We start from the raw sequence: 19543 nt of genomic DNA on the forward strand, positions 1-19543 counted from the left end.
CCCGAGTTTAGAAGGTAAATATTAAAAAAAACGCACCTAAAGCAACTACGCGTTTTCAACTTTGCGAGGGCCATGAAAATTTGCTAAATGGCACGCCTCGATTCTAATTTCAAAGGATTGTAATTAAAATGAGGGCCATGCAATTATCATTTTGTTTGGCATGGGCACCTCGATTTCTAAAGGATTAAAATTAGTTAAGATGAAGGCCATGAATTTATGGATTTTATTCAACATGGCACACCCTAATTTTTCTATAAAAGCTAGCTAGCATGACTCACTTAACAGATGAACAATGGTCCCATTTTTGCTTAATCAAATTGTGGTTCTCCTTTCATTACTATTCTTAATGACATGTATTACCATACAAATAGATTATAACAACCAAGAATTTGCAGAAGCTAACTAACACAAAAAGGTTAACGTAATTTGGGTAATTAAAGAGACAATAGGACTCGGTAGATTAGGGAAGTGTCCTGCCAAATACCAATTTAGTATCTTTTAAGCTAAGCCCAAATGAATATTCAAACACACTGCCAACAATAAATATATAATGCTTCTCACTATAAACATATTCAAGAATAATGAGTAAACAAAGATGGACCAAAATTTCTCCACAACAACGCCTAAACCATTACTTCATCAATGTGTTCTAATAAACATAATAGTAATTCATATATTCACAAAAGGCTTTGTTGATAAGATGCTAAACATTCCATAGGAATGGAGCCACAGAGAACTAACTCGACATTCAACAAAATAGAGCAGACCAAAATTTGATGGACAAAATAACATATGTCGAGCCATTCATGATCAGAGAAAAATTTAAGAGAGGAAAAAAATATATGAACCTGTAATGAGTAGAAAACTCCTTTTATTAAGAAATCAACTGGTGTACAAAGGCGACAAGCTCGAAGACCAAACGGGCGCACGAACAGAACCAACATTGGGACTGAGCTACGGCCGAAGAACTCGCCGGCGATCGAAGTCGGCGTCCCCGAATGGGCTCATCTCTACTGGGTTTGGATGGTGGTTTCAAGTTGATTTTCGCACTGGTTTGGAGCCTTTTTGGCGTGATTTTTCAGCTACTTTTTATGGAGAAAACGCTGAAAGTTTGTGATGATGAAGAGCTGGTTTTTGTGAGTTTTACATAGATGCTTTTTTTTTGAGTTTTTCAGGTCTTTATGGTTACGTCATGGAGCTGCTGATAGGATTCACTTGGAATAAAAATGATGAACTTTGAGGAAGAAGATGGCCGGCAGCCTTTTTTTGGTCTTTTGGTTTTGTGTATTTTTTGCTCAAGAAAGCGGCGGATTCTCTGATTTTTAAGCGTTTTTGGTGTATTAATTTATAGGGGTAGGGTCTAGGTCTAGGTGTATTTTGTGTATTTTGCTAATTAGTCCCTAGGTCTTTTGTGTTAAGTCCTTAGGGTCTTTTTTTATTTGTTTTTGTTCCAAAGAAGAGTTTAGAAGGGTCTCTAGGCTTAATGGACTAATCCGAATTGGGCCAAGAACTGGGCTCTAAAACTCTTAAAATCGTGATCCAACACCTTAATTGATTCCTTTTAAAATAAGATAAAAATACTACACAATGCAAAATCTAACATTAAACTATTATATATTTTTTGTATTTTCAAGATTATGTAAAGATAAAAATAAGGTACTATTTTTGTATAATTCTTATTTAAATTTATGAAAGATACGTAAGCTAAAATATTTTTGTAATTTTCCATTTTTATGACGAAAATAAAGGAAAGAAGTCAAAAATGGCTGAAATAGCTATATTAGGCCTACATAAAATATTTACATGCTAAAATTTAAAAAATCTTAGGGAGGATCAAAAATCACATGTCTACACCGGGTACACAAATAGTCTCAAAGAATCTCTCCCATTATCTGTCGGTCATTGGGTGGCGCCCATAATCATGAAAGTAATCACCAGTCTCCGGGGGAGGATGCAGTTGATAGGTCGCCCGTATTGCCTCCACAGAGGCATTCACCGCTCGCCGGCGTACCGTGACTATCCCATTATTATGCTCTGGCATGTTGGCGTAGAACTCCCTTACAACCATGGCATTGGCCTCACCGGGCTCATTGAGGAATGTTTGCAATCCCCGCCTCATCAACTCATCATACATACGAGGGCAAAATTTCTGAAGCCATCGAATGTCAACACCTCTCTCCGGAATAGGCTTTCGACGAGCCTTTTCCGCAAATAGGGCCTGAGCTTTGGCCGATACAAACTTAGTAGCATCAAAAGAGGGTGCAGGGGCAGCCCCTCGTGACCTAGCTGAGCCAGCTTGACTGCTCGATGAAGCCCTTGTGGTACGTCGTTTCTTGGAAGGAGTCATGATACCTGTAAAACAATAACACATTATCACAGCCCAACAAAAAATTTGTGACTCAATGCGGTTACTCAGACTTCACACGCATCCGGGGTCACAAACTATATACTCATGTTCATTGGGACCTTTCCACAAACACATTGTGGGCATTAGGCCTTCACAACTCTTTTTTAAGCATGATAGAGCAAGACACACCCACCTACATTCTCCAACATTACCAATCACGGGGGATTCCACGCCACACTTATCATCTACTAACGCCACAACATATGGCACCAAAATCTCTACATTAAAACTACATACAACTACTAAAACTAAGGTATATATATACACAAACTCTGGAAAAAAAAAGAAAATAATAAAATAATAAAAAAAATAGAAAAACAGAGAGATGAGAAAGAGAAGGAGAAACTAGGGTTCATACCTGTGGAGAGGGATAGTGGAGAAGAAGATGGGTGATTAAGTTGGTGGAATGTGGGGGGAAAACACTGGAAGAATTTGAGTGAAGGGTTGGGGATTTTGGTCGTATGAATTGGGGAGGTGGGAGAGGTTGAGTGAATTGGGGAGGTGGGTAAGTAACTTGAGGGTAAGTAAGTTAGGTGAAAAAGAAAAAGAAAACTAAAATAAAGAAAATAAAAAAAAATTTACACTAAAACGCCGGAATTTAAAAGGGGCATGCGCGGTCAGATGCGCTGCAGCGCTAAAAAATGCGCGGCCAAGGCAGAATGTTTTCATTTTAGCACGCCCAGAAGCGCGGTCAAATGCGCTGCAGCGCTAGTAGCGCGGTCAAATGCGCTGCCGCGCATTTTTTAGCGCGGCCAAGGCAGAATGTTTTCATTTTAGCGCGCTCAAGTGCGCGTCCAAGTGCGCTGCCTCGCGTCTGGGCAATTTTTCTTTCAATTTTTTCACCTGTTCTTACCTTGTTCAATGGCCTTTGCATCCACCCTCTGTCACCTGCATTGGTTAGCTCTTCCTAAAACACAAAATTAACACTACAACTATCGTTGGGTTGCCTCCCAACCAGTGCCTTATTTAACGTCGTGGCACAACGGTTACAACATTTCAATGGGTTGCCTCCCATCCAGCGCCTGATTTAACGTCGCGGCACGACTCAACATGTTCTCAAGCATCCTTCAAATCCACCGAGGTCTTGTGACGTGCAGAGTCACCACCCCAGTAATGTTTTATCCGCTGACCGTTCACCAACAATGTGCCAGTTTAACTTATATCTCTCAGTTCCACGGCTCCATGAGGTTTCACGCTTACCACAACAAAAGGGCCTGACCAACGAGATTTAAGCTTTCCAGGAAAAAGTTTCAATCTCGAATTGAACAAAAGAACTTCTTGCCCTGGCTCGAACTCTCGAAATTGAATGTGCTTGTCATGCCACCTCTTAGTCTTCTTTTTGTACAATTTGGCATTCTCATATGCGTGTAATCGAAACTCCTCGAGCTCATCTAGTTGCAGCAACCTCTTCTCTCCAGCCAAGTCCCCATCCATATTCAACTTCTTTATTGCCCAATAGGCCTTGTGCTCAAGCTCGACGGGCAAGTGACATGCCTTCCCATACACTAATCTATACGGAGAAGCACCTATGGGAGTTTTGTATGCTGTTCGGTACGCCCATAATGCATCGTCTAACTTCCCGGCCCAATCTTTTCTATTTGCACTCACCGTTTTCTCAAGAATCTGCTTGACCTCTCGGTTTGAAACCTCCACTTGACCACTCGTCTGTGGGTGATAGGCAGTGGAGACTTTATGCTTGACCCCATACTTTGCAAGGACGTTGTTCAACAGTTTATTGCAGAAATGTGTACCTCCATCGCTGATCAACATTCTAGGAGTTCCAAAACGGGTAAAGATGTGCTTCTTGACAAAGCTTACCACCACCTTTGCGTCGTTAGTAGGGAGAGCAATGGCCTCCACCCACTTAGACACATAGTCAACTGCCACCAAGATGTACCTATGACCGTTAGAGTATGGAAACTGTCCCATGAAGTCAATTCCCCAAACATCGAATAGCTCCACTACCAGAATGTTATGCAGTGGCATCTCGTGCTTCTTCGTGATCGTTCCGGTTCTCTGGCACCTGTCACACATTTTAACAAAGGCGTGTGCATCCCTAAACAATTTTGGCCAATAAAAACCTGATTGCAGCACTTTCTGAGCGGTTCTGTCTCCACCGTGATGACCCCCATATGGCGAGGAGTGACAGCTATGAAGTATGGAGCTCATTTCTTCCTCAGGAACACATCTCCGCACCAACTGATCAGCACAGAGCCTGTACAAGAATGGCCCATCCCACATGTAAAGCCTCACGTCATGCAAGAACCTTCTTCTATTGTCTGGTGTCAATTCTGGTGGTGTCACTCCACTTGCAATAAAGTTCACATAGTCTGCATACCACGGAGCTGTGCTTGAGGTGATTGCCAATAACTGCTCATCAGGGAATGTTTCTTTGATTGCACCCCCTTCAGCCACATGGTTCCGATTTTCTAATCTGGATAGGTGATCTGCCACTTGATTTTCTGTTCCTTTACGATCCCGGATCTCCAAATCAAACTCTTGAGACAGTAGGACCCACCGAATCAATCTCGGCTTGGCGTCCTTTTTCTCAAACAAGTACCTGATGGCTGAATGATCTGTGTAGACGATGACTTTGGTCCCCACAAGATATGATCGGAACTTGTCAAACGCCCACACCACTGCAAGTAAATCTTTTTCAGTGACGGTATAGTTCATCTGAGCTGGGTTCAGGGTCTTGCTCGCATAGTAGATGGAATGAAAGATCTTGTTTCTCCTTTGCCCCAAGACAGCTCCAATAGCTAAGTCGCTTGCGTCGCACATCAATTCAAATGGTTGCTCCCAATCCGGAGCAACTATGATCGGTGCAGTCACCAACCTGCCCTTCAGCTCCTCGAATGCCTTCAGACAGGCATCATCAAATTTGAAGGCAACATCCTTCTCAAGCAACCTGCACAAGGGAGATGAAATTTTCGAGAAATCTTTAATAAAACGACGATAAAAACCTGCATGGCCCAAGAAACTGCGGATGCCTTTGACAGATATCGGTGGAGGCAGTTTTTCAATTGCTTCCACCTTTGCCTTGTCCACCTGCAACCCATCTTTGGACACCTTGTGTCCCAAGACTATACCTTCAAATGGCACTTTTCCCAGTTTAGCACCAAGTTAGTCTCTTCACACCGAGCAAGTACTTTATCGAGGTTCATTAAGCAGTTATCAAAAGAACATCCAAAAACAGAAAAATCATCCATGAATACTTCTACAAACCTCTCGACCATATCAGTGAAAATGGCCATCATACACCTTTGAAAAGTCGCAGGTGCATTACAAAGACCAAAGGGCATTCTCTTGAACGCATACGTGCCATAAGGACACGTAAAAATGGTCTTCTCTTGGTCCTCTGGGGCTATAGAAATCTGATTATACCCAGAGTAACCATCCAAGAAGCAGTAGCACTTCTGGCCAGCTAATCTATCAAGCAATTGGTCGATAAAGGAGAGGGGAAAGTGATCCTTCCGGGTGGCATTGTTTAATTTTCTATAGTCAATGCAAATTCTCCACCTGGTAACAGTTCTTGTAGGGATTAAATCATTATTCTCATTAACTACCACAGTCATCCCCCCTTTCTTGGGTACACATTGGACGGGGCTTACCCATTTGCTGTCTGAGATAGGAAATACAATACCTGCATCAAGCCACTTAATCACTTCTTTTCTTACCACCTCTTTCATGATTGGGTTAAGTTGTCGTTGTTGCTCGACACTGGGCTTGTGTCCGTCCTCCATAAGGATTTTGTGCATGCAAAGGCTGGACTAATGCCCTTTATGTCGGACATCGTCCACCCAATTGCTCGCTTGTGCTCTCGTAGCACTCTCAACAGCTTTTCTTCCTGCAATTTAGACAAGTCAGAAGAAACAATAACGGGTAAAGTGTCAGAGTCTCCCAAATAAGCATATTGCAGGTGAGATGGGAGAGGTTTAAGCTCCAATTTTGGGGCTTCCTCAATTGACGGCTTTGGAGGAGGTCCCTGTGGCCTGTTCAAAGGTTCAAAGGGGTGTGTCCCCTGCATGTATGCACAAGACGTATCAAGAATGTGCATCATCTCCTCAACCTCCTCATCATTCCCCAGGCTATCAAATAACATAAGTGCTTTCTCTAGAGAATCGTCTAGATATACACTTGGATCACGAATTTGCTCATCAACCTCAATAACTGATTTCATGGACAGCTCCTCATAGTGACGGGGGGAGTTGGATTGCTTTGTAGACATCGAAAACTGCTTCCTCCTCATCTACCCTCAAGATCATCTTTCCCTCTCTCACTTTGATAATTGCGTCACCGGTAGCCAGGAGAGGTCGCCCTAATATGATTGGGACCAGTTCATCAGCCTCATAATCGAGGATAATGAAATCAGCAGGGAAGATGAATTTCCCAATTTGCAGCAACACATCTTCAATCACCCCTCAGGGTGTGCTATCGACCTGTCAGCCAGCTGTAACATCACAGTAGTTGGCCTCGGAGCTCCAAGACCCAATTGCCTGAACAACGATAGGGGCATCAGATTTATACTTTCCCCCAAATCACAAAGAGCACGACCCACATCAATATTACCAATGCGCACAGGAATCGTGAAGCTGCCAGGATCCTTAAGCTTTTGAGGGAGCTTATTTTGGACCCTAGAAGTGCACTCCTCAGTAAGTGCAACTGTCTCAAATTCAGTTAATCTTCTCTTGTGAACCACTATATCTTTTATGTACTTAGCATACTTTGGAATTTCACGGAGTACATCAACAAGTGGGATATTCAATTGAACCTGGCTCAACATAGAGAGAAATTTGCCGAACATGTGATCATCATTCTTTTTCTGCAATCTCTGGGGAAAAGGTGGTGGTGGCCTTGGGGCCCCCACTGGCTCTGGAATTTCAGCAGTCTTCTTTGGCTCATTTGTCACTTTAGGGATCAACTCCCCCTCAGGCACGGGCTTATCTTTCCTTTTCTTTGGCACTTCCTCAAGTTCCCTCCCGTTTCTAAGTGTAACTGCATTCACTTGCGGATTCTTTTCTGTATCACTGGGGAGGGCTCCTGTAGGTCTAGTGTTTTGATTCGTTGCTAACTGCCCCATCTGCCTCTCAAGATTTCTGAAGTCGGTCCTGAGTTGCTGATTGTCAATCAACAGCTTCTTTAGTAAATCATTTGTGCTCTCTTCCATTTGTTGGGGTGGTCTCTGAGGCTGATTAAAACCCCCTTGGGGCCTATACTGATTCTGATTCTGCTGATTTCCACCCCATGAGAAGTTGGGATGATTCCTCCAATTTGGATTGTAGGAATTCCCGTATTGTGCATGCTGGTTCGGTGGGCCTCTATTTTGCTGCCCTACATAATAGATGGATTCTGGATTTGTGGGGCACATATCACTCGTATGACTGTCACCACACAGTTCGCAGCAAATAGTCATCTGTTGTACCTGTTGCATTGGCTGTGGCTGCTGCATTGTCATCCTCGTCATCTGATTGGACAGCCTTGCAATTTCAGCTCTCATTGCTGACACCTCGTCAAGCTCAAGTAACCCAGCTGATTTTTGCTTAACTGCCTTTCGTGAGTCACCATCACCTTGCGGTTTGGCCATACAACTACCCCCACAAGCTGAATCGAGATTCATCTTTGAAGCATCATCTAGCCCATCTACAAAAGTGTGACCCAGTACCTCGTCTGTCTGGCAATGATGAGGACAGTCTCTGAGCAATTTCTTGTATCTTTCCCATGCTTGACGAAGTGTCTCGCCAGCTCGTTGTTCGAACCCAAGAATTTGACTCCTCAACATCTTTGTTTTCTTGGTGGGAAAAAACTTGATTAAGAACTTCCTTGCCAGATCATCCCACGTGCGGATTGAATTAGCTGGCTCTTTATTCAACCACTCCTTAGCTTCCCCGAGCAGAGAAAAGGGGAAAAGTGTCAGTCTGACATAGTCCTTGGAAACGTTTGGATAGTTGTAAGTATCCGTAATTTCCAAGAAATTCTGAATATGTCTCTGTGGGTCTTCATGAGGTAGACCTACAAATTGCCCTGTGGACTGGATCAGCTGCACCATGTATTGTTTCAGTTCAAAGTGCCCAGTGATGTCAGGCTTCACGATAGCCTGAGTCATATTAGCCAGACTGGGCCTTGCGGCTTCAATCACCGCGCGTTCCTCATTACCTGCCATCTCAATTGGCTGTGGTTGAACTACGATGTCCAACTCTCTTTCAATTCTAGTTCTCGCGTCCACCTCCCTCCTCAATCTGTGAAGTGTTTGTTCAATTTCGGGATCGAGAGGAAGGAGATTGTTTGTGCTTTAATTATTTCATCATGTTGTCTTTGAAACTGCTACCTTGAAATATTGCATCTGGATTTATTTTTCAGAGATCCTTTGCAATTGTACGTAGTAGCATTTCTTTTGCTATGTGCTTCTTTTCTTGACGAGCAAAGAAGAAACTTTTCTTGTAATTATCATGGAAAAACTGAAGTTAGATTGGTTATGTTACTCTTCAATTATATGAATTTAGTGGGACTTGACTTTGATAAACATCTTGGAATGTTTTCTGATAAATCTTTATGAACACGAACGTAATAACTTCATCATGCTTTTGAAATAAGCTATGTTTTTATTTTATATAAAGCTTTCCCAACATGAGTATGGGCTGTATAATTAAAAAAAAGGATCATACTAATGGTTTTGATTCGATTACTGTATTCGTATTTAAAGAAAAATGCTTGAAAGGGACTTTACATTGGTGTCTGAGAGTAACATTCAGATTTGGGTTACAAAAATAGAAGGAAAAACAATTATCCCGATGAATTTCATGATAATCAACAACTTGATTTTTGCAAATGTATTTTGTTGCGGCCAAACGCACACGCAAGTATACGTGGTCGACAAGTAATATAATGATAAGTTGAGTGTCGAACCCACAGAGACTTGTGTAAACTACTCACGGAATTACTCAAATTGCTATTCAATCTAGCTAAAATCAAAATCCAATGATATGATTATATTATACTACGATTCTAAGTAAAACTAAATTATCAAGTAAAGAATTGATTGTTGTGTATTCAGTAGAGACAAGTATTCCAGGGTTGTGATCGATTCACCATTCGTATTGTGTTCTAATTAACTCTCCCTTTCATATAATTCACCCATGATTGCTAATTAATCGATAAATGCTCTCATAGCCTTCTCCCGAAGTACTACTCACCTATTCTCAATAGATTAACGCCTATATTCCTATGGAATCAACCTATTAGAANTAAGCACGGTGACTAGGTATATTCTATCCTAACCACAAATCCGCTCCCCCTAAGGGTTAAGATCATGCTCTCTTCAATTCTTCTCTAATCTAAACATCGCTTTCCCAAGCATAGCATAGATAGTAAAAGAACCAAACTGTTGGCCAGACAATTAAGCAATTAAACACAGAATTGAAGAAACAACCATATAGTGGTGAATTATAATCAAGGTCAAGCTAATATCAAACAACAATATTCATGGCTAAAACACAACCCCAGAACAATGGGTGTTTAGCCACTCATACTCATGTTCATCACAATAGGGTTCAAATTCATCACAATTAGCAAAAACAACGAGAAGAAAAGAAGAAACTGATGGTTAAATCTCCTCCTTGCCTCTTGCCTCTCTATTTCTCCCTCTAGACTATGAAAAACTTGATAAATAATCCTTGGGCGAGCTTGACTTTATATAGGTTAAGTGGGTTTCCTCCAGATTTCCAATTATACCCCTGGCAAACAATTTCCGGAATTCGGACTAGCACGGTCGCGCATATGGGCGCGCATCTGACCGCGCTAGTAAGCCAACCTTATGTTCTGGACGCGCTACAATATGCGCGGGCGCGCACCTGGGCGCGCTAGCCCAGCATTTTACTTCCTTGATTTTTCTCCTCGTCTTCGTTCGTCCTTAGCTCCGAGGGGTCGTTTTTGCTCTAAAGTAGTTCCAATCACCTCCTTAAGGCATCACATAGGCTCCTCATCCTGCAATGTATATGATTCACAATTAGAGCCCATTTTTTATCAATTAACCACATTATAACATCGGAACATAATCAAACGGGAGCATAAATAATCGCTAAATTACCTAAATTCAGCCTCTTATCAACACCCCACACTTAATTCATTGCTAGTCCTCGAGCAATCACCTTATACTTTCTATAGGTTCCTTCACTCAACCCTATCCCCTAACGCATTACACTCAGAACAATTCACATACATTACACCTATCAGTGAACAATCCTAGCCTCACAAGTCGACTCTCAAGTGCCATGCAATATTCATACTTCCTCAAAGTACTCTATACGGAAGTCAAGACTTGCCTCTCTTTCATAAATCACATGCCCTCACAATCACAGTAAGGGGAATAAAATCAATCCGCACATTTGAGTCTCATGCTCACATATATTAAAAGAAATCGCTCACCCTCACAAAAGAAGTCACATGCATGCAATTGGTACCATAAGCTTGCCCTTAATGTAAATCTCTACTAATGTAGGCTCACTCGATCTAAAATCAATTAGGACTTTTTCATGGTTGTAATGTGGGCTAAGGGACGGGTAGGATATATTTAGGAATAAGTGGTTCACCCTCCTAAGCACTTTAACACATCACATAATCACTCTGAGCGCACATTCTTCAATCCCACTTCAATTTCAAAACTAAAATCGCTCCCAACAATGTTGCCTCTTTCTTCAAGCACCACTGTAATTTATACCCCACTAGCAAGAACAAGCCACAATGTATTCATCTCTCAATTTTTTTCAGATTATTCTTCTCCCCCCCCCCCCCCCCCCCTTTTTTTCTTCTTTTCAAATTTTCAAAATTTTCCAATTTCTGCTAGTGGTGTATTAATCTACAAAACAAGTGCACCTTTCTTTCTTTTATTGGTTTCACTCAAAAGCCACCCCTACACNGGATTTTGGACTAGCGCTGCAGCGCATTTGACCGCGCATTTGGCCGCGCTAGTTTGCTGAGGTTCTGTCTTGGCCGCGCATTTATTAGCGCTGCAGCGCATTTGGGCGCGCTAGCCCAGTTGTGCTGTGGCCTTGATATTTTGCCTTGTCTTCAACCATACAAAACTCCGAGGGATCTTTGTTGCTCCAAAATGGTTCCAAATCACATTTTCTAGCATAATATAAGCTTCTTACCCTGAGATATATACAATTCACAATTAGAGCCCATATTTCATCAATTAATCATAATATGACCTTGGAATATAATCAAGCGAAAGCATACATAATAGCTAAATCATCTAGATTTTGCCTATTATCACCCCCTGCACTTTTACTTTGGGACTACAGGACGGTATCCCGGTAGATCCCCCTGCACATTGATGATTGGACTACGGGACGGTATCCCAGGAGATCCTCTGGTATTGGTACGTGAGTTGGACTATGGGACGGTATTCCGGGAGATCCAGTAGACAGTTGAGGAAAGGGCTACAGGACGGTATCCTGGGAGACCCTCATTGGTATCTTGACATTGAGCTGTGTTTACTCTATGTTTTACTCTATCCTGGTAGTTAGTATTGCCTCGTTGACTTGCCTTATTACACTGCTGTATTTATTATTTCTGTCAGATTTCCACGCTGTTAATTATTGATATTGTTATATTTTTTCCTCAGTAGGGCCCTGACCTTCCTCGTCACTACCCAACCGAGGGTAGGCTTGGCACTTACTGAGTACCGATGTGGTGTACTCATGCCCTTCCTGCGCATGTTTTTCATGTGCAGATCATCCAGGTACCTCTACTCAGGCGCACTATCAGTGAGGCAGGAGGATTTCGGAGACTTCGAGGTAGATCTGCTGCGTCCGCAGACCAACGAGTCCCTCTCTTACTCTATCTTTAGTACTTAGTTTTCTCTCTTTCGGTTGCTAGATATTCTGGAGTTTTGGAGCCATACTATATACTTCTGTAGCCTGTGTTGCCCGTGAGTTTCTGGGTTTTGGGAATTGTCTTAGATTTGTGTTATCGAGTTGTACATGCCGAGCGGCATTCAGTACAGTTTTCTTTAGATATTTAATTTGAATTTCTCTATTTTTTCGCGATTGTTATGTTTCCGCAATAATAGGCTTACCTGGTCTTGGGGACCAGGTGCCGTCATGACATGTTCACGGTTGGTGAACTAGGATCGTGACACTTATGATTGCTTGTTAAGGTTCCTAATTACGGCCATCCCTGCCTATTGTGTGATTTTACCCTATTTTATTCACCAATGTTTCTGATTCTTCACTTCTCTTGCCTGTATCATGCTTATTCTACTAATTCACACTATGTTCTACATGAATCCAATTTATAAATGATTTTTGTCCTACTCGACCTCTTAGAGTTCTAGTTTTTGCTTACTATGTGCTTGTTCTTATAAAGTTGTGCTAAATCAGTGCTATTTTCTACTTTTAATTCCTTGAATCTTTGTGATTGATCTTTCACTGATTTCGCATGATATCTTTACTAATTTTTAACCTTGTAAAATATTTTCTGACCTTATTCTTTGGCCAATTACGCTATTAATTGATTTCTTAAGTCTTTCCTTGATTGAAATATGCTGAACCTAGCCTCTATTACATGTTTGTACTTGTACTATGCAGAAAATTTTTCCTTATTTGTTATGATCAGCCTTATACGATTTCCTTCCTTATTTTCCACATGTTTATTACTGTTTGATGTTGACTCCTCAATTAAAGGAGTACTTACCATGATTTTGTGACTGATTGATTTTGAGTCCCCATAATTATAGATGAACTTTGATTTTTACCTTATTTGATACCTACTTTCAAACTATATATACACACTCTTTCATTAACACAACACACGAACACTCTTGGTTCAAAACCTTTCTCTCTCACACTTAAGCCTTCTGCTCTCTCTCTTTTGTGCTACTTGCTACTATTCTGAGTTAGCCGGTTGCAAGCCAAGGCTAACTATTGTATTCTCATGATCCTTCACTTTTGTTTACTGTCTTCATTACTGATATGTTCTAATTTCAGTTTAAGTTCCAAAATCAATATGGTTCTTTTATTGCTTCAATTCATCTTGTTTCTAGTTTGCTTTTACTTATGATTTTGCTGTGAAACCTGCAGTTAATATGCTTGTATGATTAGCATGTCATGAACTCCCCTTCCTTAGAATCAATATGAGCATGTTACCACCCCCCCTCTAAATAGTCTGCACTCCTAACTTATGAATCTGGGATTGATTCTTAAATCTTGTTGTCTATACTGAACCCCCTTAAGAATTGCTGGTTTTGTGACTATGTCTGATCAGTTGTATCTAAGCATGTCTGTACCAATTCCTAAGACCTTTGCTTGTTATGTGTTTACAATCATGTGTTCTATGTATCCCAAAATCCCTTGACCCCTGCTTGTGAATACTTAACCTGCTTTGGTTCTGTGATTCCTTGCTGTGTATGAACCTGTCTTAAGGGTGTTGTGTTTGGACTGTTGTTTACTACTTCACTCTCTCTTCAAACTGTCTCTATTGTTTTACTAATTTATTTCAAACAAACTTCCCTTTAATACAATTTTCCCTTTATAACCTTTCAACTTGTATCAAGCACGTTCACTCTACTCCTAAGTCAATAAGTTCTGCCCCCTCCGGTATGTGTACTGCCTTGGGCTCCTCTTGAGAAACCTCTAAACTCTGGCATACTGAGGCTGGCCCTTCCACACTGCACTTATTCAATTTTGGTTACTAAGTCTAGGTGTAAGCACTGCCCGGGATCCTTGAGATCCTTAGGGAACTTTGGTGCGCCTAGACTATGACTTTGTTTATGAAATTAAGGCATTTGAGGCTATTGGAGGCTTTGAAAATCTGGGCCTACTTGTAGGCTCCCTATAAAATAACTTCTTAGTTTCTTATTTACTTATGTAATTCATTCATATGGTCTGTAATAACTAGTAAATGAATATTGGGGTAATTAGTGAAAAGGGTGGGTAGTTAGATGTTTGTGGAATAATACGGGTAGAAATCATGCCTATAGGACTTTACAATTTGCTGTGTTTGCCTTTATAAGTAGAAAACATACCTATAGGACTTTTACATCGTGTCAGGTTTGTCTCACCATGTTAGAGATCATGCCTATAGTTTTCAATTGATTCCATAATAGAAATCATGTTTAATAGGTCTTAAATCAGTGTCACAAGTAGATGCCATGCCTATAGGATAAATCCAAGTACGACTTCTGTTGTAACAATGTTTATGTATGTTTCCATGAGTCATCATGCCTGCAAGTCTTTAAAATCAGTTTTAAAATTAGATATCATGCCTATAGGGAACAACATCAGATTTTGCCTATAGATCTAAACTAGTTTGGTTTTTAAATAAATTAATCCGGTTAACGATTAGCTCACTTCTAAATTGATTTAATTGAGTGCTTTATATTTCCTTGAAACGAGTTCTTTAAAACTGCCTCAATTTGTCATTAGACAGCATGCCTATAGGTATTAAAGAGTCCGTTTCAAAACCTGCTTTGTTTCACTATATGAAATGTAATCATCAGTATTCCGCGTGTAGGCAAACCTGTAGGGCGTTTTCAAAACTTGCAATTCTGAAACTATTTCTGTGACTTACGTTGTTCTGGTTTAACAGGCTTTTAAAAAAAATCAGTAGGCAACTAATAGGGTCATTACTTCTGAGTCTATAAAAAATATGTCTTGTCTTTTGCATATTCACATAGATATCCTTCCTTAGGATACTGTTTAATAAAAAGGCCCTTTCTTGTGCTTGAGTCGTGTTGTTTATGTGCCTTGTTTGAGGAGGAAACTTTGAGCCTCTAATTGCTCCCTTTTGTTCTTATTTGCAAAGAGTCCTAATTGTTCTTTCCTGTCGCCTTAGTATTTTCACCTTTAAAACCTTAGGGGTCTATCCAGAACCACCTATAGGTAGAGGTCCTAAATCTCTCCAGGACCATTAAGAAGGGATGGGTAACAGCACATAATAGAGATCGCTGACCAAATACTCGCTTTGAATGAACACTAAGGGGATGGGAAGGGTAGATATGGGGTATGATGACTACGCACTAATGTCACGTGTAGCCCCTCATCGAGGAGTGTTTACCGGACATTGTGGGAGGTGATCCTATAGGCTAACCAACCTAGGACTCCTCCTTTCCAAAATTCCTTCTTCTATTTTAAAACCTTTGTTTTATACAACTTGTCCAAAAGCTTTGTCTTATTATTTGAGTTATATATAAACATGCCTTAATTATTTGTTTCAAGTATTTATTTAGACAAATTTGTAAATATAAGTTCGGTCAAAACCCACAGTTGTGGACCAAGAGGGGTGCCTAACACCTTTCCCTCGAGGTTATTTCGGGCCCTTACCCTAGATCTCTGGTAATGCAAACCAATCCAAGAGTTAATCATTCGAGGTGCCCTAACGCACCGTAATCCGTTAGGTGGCGACTCTTCAAATATCCAATTCCCAAAAGGAAATGAGTTATCACACCCCATGGAATGTCAAAACCCGGACCTCTCCCCGCGAGGAGGAAGAAAAAGGGGTGCGACAGCATGGCGACTCTACTGGGATATTTTTAGGCTCTTACCATAACGAACTTGTCTTTTTTGAATCATTCCAAGCATGTTTTACCCCGATGTTGATCATAAATGTATAAATATTCGAGTACGGTGGGGATAAGGTCTAACCCTTTTGTTTTGCAGAAAATGAGGCACGAGGTCCCTAGATTCGGTATGATTAGCAACATCCCACCATTGTTGCTAGATTGGTGGGAAGACCTTTCCTCAAGTGACAAGAAACATGTGAAAAAGTACCTGGGTAACCTGCCTTCCTTGCTAGATATTGAGCCAAACAACAAATTGATCGAGGTTGCCACTTTATTCTGGGATAGTGAAAGGGCTGTATTTCGTTTCGGTGATATAAAAATGACACCACTCCTAGAAGAAATTGGAGGGCTTGCAGGGTTGACTTGGGACAGTCCCGAGCTATTGGTACCGGAAAATCATACAGGCAGGGGATTTTTGAAAATGATGGGGCTGAAGAAGAATGCCGACCTAGTGTGCTTGAAGGAAGCCTACATACCTTTCGAATACTTGTACGAGAGGTATGGCCATAGCAAGTCTTTCCGCACTTACCATGATGAGATCTCTCTCACTTCTCTAGGTCACATCCATCGCAGAGTGTTTGTATTCATTGTCTGCTTCCTAGGCCTGGTGATGTTCCCAATGAAAAAGGGAAGAATCCACACTAGGTTGGCCATGGTCGCCAAGACTTTGATGGAAGGGATTAATGGACAGATATATACATAGTCCCCATGATCATAGCAGACATCTACAGGGCCCTGGAGCGCTGTCAAAGAGGGGTCAAGCATTTCGAGGGTTGTAATTTGTTGCTACAATTATGGTTGCTGGAGCATTTTCAAAAGGGTCACTAATGCCAGGAATTTCCGCGAAGGGCTTGGAATGACAACATTGCCTTCCACCACCCTAAGCAGATGACTTACACTCCGAACAAAATTGCCCAGCCGGAGAGCGCCAAAGAATGGGCAGAGTTCTTCGACAATCTAACCGAGGAACATGTGCAGTGGATGTTTGAATGGTTCCCAACATATGAGTTTATTATTAGGTCCAGGGATGCTCCGCACTTGGTGTTGCTCGGGTTGAGAAGGATACACCCATATGTCCCTATGCAAGTTATGAGGCAAGCAGGCAGAAAACAGGTTGTACCAAGGGTTGTCAAGATGAGTCATTTCAGCGCAGATTTCCAAGATGACGATGTCCCTTACAAGTGCCAAGCTCAGCACATGTGGCACTGCAAAATCATTATGGAGAAGAATACCATTGAGCCAGATAGGTATAATGCAGGGTGCGAGCCTCTCTACCCGGCATGGTTAGAGGACTATCTGAAAGGAATGGTGACACCAGGGGCCGGTCGAGGGAACCGAATAATAGATGAGGAAGCTGAAGCTCAAGTCAAGTACAATAGGCTGCGCAAGAGGGTCCACGACTCTGAGAATGAACACCGGGAAATGCATGAGAGGAATGCGAGGTTGATCAAGGAATGGAAAGAGATGGCAATCACTTCCAACAAGAAACTGGAATATCTGGAGCGAGGAATAGTGGAGCTAGAAGGCAAAGTCATAAAGAGGGTTGAAAACTGCCAGAATGCTAAAGGAGGACATTTGGCCAGAGCTTACTTGCTACTGGGGATGCGCGAGCTGGGGGATGTATATGATGGAGTCCGGAAGATCGAATCTGGGGAAGGTACTTCTGGGACCAAATAGGCTATATTTATTTCCTTTTTCCTAAAAATGTAATAAGTCCAAGTGCCAGTAATGACTTATCTTCTTACTATCTTTTTGCGATTCGTCTATTTTTATATATTATGAAATGAAGCATTTATTGGCATTAAAAGTTCTCCAAGTTATTTGTCGCTAGGCCTACCTCGGGCACAACGAGGTTTCCAAAATAGGATACGAATTTACATTTCCGCAATATGTGTTTAAATATTGCAAACATTTCAGGATCCTCACTAACTTGTTACCTTTTCTTTTTCTTTACTTTGATTATTCCCATCCCCTTAGGTTGGTTCACTCATACTAGCCTCATCAGCGTACCACACCAAATCTAGAGGCCCTCCACCTCCTCCTCCTCCAAGCAACACAAAGGGAAAAGGAAAGACAGAGATGGACGCTTAAGTGGAATCCAAAAGGAAAATGTTGAGAACGCAGAGACTTCCGATGGCCGTAGTACTCTGGCCCTAAATGACCTGGTTTTGAGACTGGAACAAAAGATACTGGAACTACAAGGAGAACTTGAGCAGGTTCGCAACTTGGCAAACCTGTCACTTACCCTGAATGTCCCTGCCATCAACCAACAGAACACTAAGAACCCATCATCTCCTCAAAGCACACAAAACCAACACCCACAAAATCCTCCCGCACCAAATCAATACGCAACTTCACCCCAAAACATCAATTCGCTACTAACACCAACTTCGCAGCAACACCATCAACCAATTCATTACCCGCCAACCACCACTTACCACACTCCCCAAAATACACCACCACTCATTCCCGATCCCCAAAACTCTACCAATGACCATCAGTACACCCAAGTTCCTGTCACCTATCAAAGCAACCCCTTATATGTGGAAACTATACCTCATTCTACCCAACCAATCTCCTGTGCACCGGAATCCTCCGAGAAGGATTTTCTCATTAAAAACATGGCTGAAGAACTCAAGAAGTTAACAAGACGAGTTCAAGGTGTTGAAGGCGACATGGGAATAGAAGGTTTAAACTATGAAGACCTGTGCATATAGCCGGATGTGGAACTACCTGAGGGGTACAAACCTCCCAGTTCGAGATGTTCGACGGCACGGGTAATCCCAGGGTTCATCTAAGGACCTATTGCGACAAGCTTGTTGGGGTCGGGAAAGATGAAAAGATCCGGATGAAACTCTTTATGAGGAGCCTTACTGGGGACGCTTTGTCTTGGTATATCAGCCAAAATCCCAAGAAATGGGCTAATTGGGTAAGCATGGCGTCGGATTTCATGGACCGGTTCAGGTTCAACACAGAGAATGCACCGGATGTCTTTTATATTCAGAATCTTAAGAAGAAACCTATTGAGACTTTCCGCGAGTATGCTACTCGTTGGAGGTCGGAAGCAGCCAAGGTCAGGCCCTCTTTAGACGAAGAACAGATCAATAAATTCTTCGTCAGGGCACATGATCCACAATATTATGAGAGGTTGATGGTCATCGAGAATCACAAATTCTCTGATATCATCAAGCTCGGGGAAAGGATCAAGGAAGGAATCAAGAGCGGGATGGTAACGAACTTCGAGGCACTACAAGCCACAAATAAGGCACTACAATTAGGTGGCATATCGAAGAAGAGAGATGTTGGAGCAGTAATGGTGGCCCAAGGCCCAAAATCTCCACTTACTTATCAAACACCTCCCCCACATATCAAACACCTCCACCCACATATCAAACACCTCCGCCCACATACCAAGAATCACCGCCTATATATCAGCCTTCATCTCCCAGATATTCCCAACTAGCCTCTGTCCATCACACCAATATTTCCCAACCATCCTACTTCCAATCACCACCGGCTTGCCAAAACTATCCAAGACCAAGATCCAACTTCGGCCGCAAGCCGCCCAGATAATATAT

At 41.8% G+C, this 19543-nt stretch overlaps 2 protein-coding genes across 2 annotated transcripts; both read right to left on the reverse strand.

Annotated features, from left to right (window-relative positions):
* Nucleotides 1-1888: 1888 nt before the first annotated feature.
* Nucleotides 1889-6656, reverse strand: LOC109244536. The gene is made up of 8 exons (XM_019411645.1): nucleotides 6199-6656; nucleotides 5792-5926; nucleotides 5497-5668; nucleotides 5045-5455; nucleotides 4373-4948; nucleotides 3608-4270; nucleotides 3251-3314; nucleotides 1889-2352 (listed from the first exon to the last, which is right to left on the reverse strand). The coding sequence occupies exons 1-8, from the start codon at nucleotides 6654-6656 to the stop codon at nucleotides 1889-1891; spliced, it is 2943 nt and encodes a 980-aa protein (XP_019267190.1).
* A 165-nt stretch (nucleotides 6657-6821) lies between these two features.
* LOC109244537 lies at nucleotides 6822-8510 on the reverse strand. The gene is made up of 3 exons (XM_019411646.1): nucleotides 8232-8510; nucleotides 7132-8078; nucleotides 6822-6903 (listed from the first exon to the last, which is right to left on the reverse strand). Exons 1-3 carry the CDS (start codon nucleotides 8508-8510, stop codon nucleotides 6822-6824), a joined length of 1308 nt encoding a protein of 435 aa, XP_019267191.1.
* Between the last annotated feature and the right edge of the window lie 11033 nt (nucleotides 8511-19543).

The sequence above is a fragment of the Nicotiana attenuata genome, unplaced genomic scaffold, assembly GCF_001879085.1.
Source record: "Nicotiana attenuata strain UT unplaced genomic scaffold, NIATTr2, whole genome shotgun sequence".
In the NCBI taxonomy this organism is placed as follows: domain Eukaryota; kingdom Viridiplantae; phylum Streptophyta; class Magnoliopsida; order Solanales; family Solanaceae; genus Nicotiana; species Nicotiana attenuata.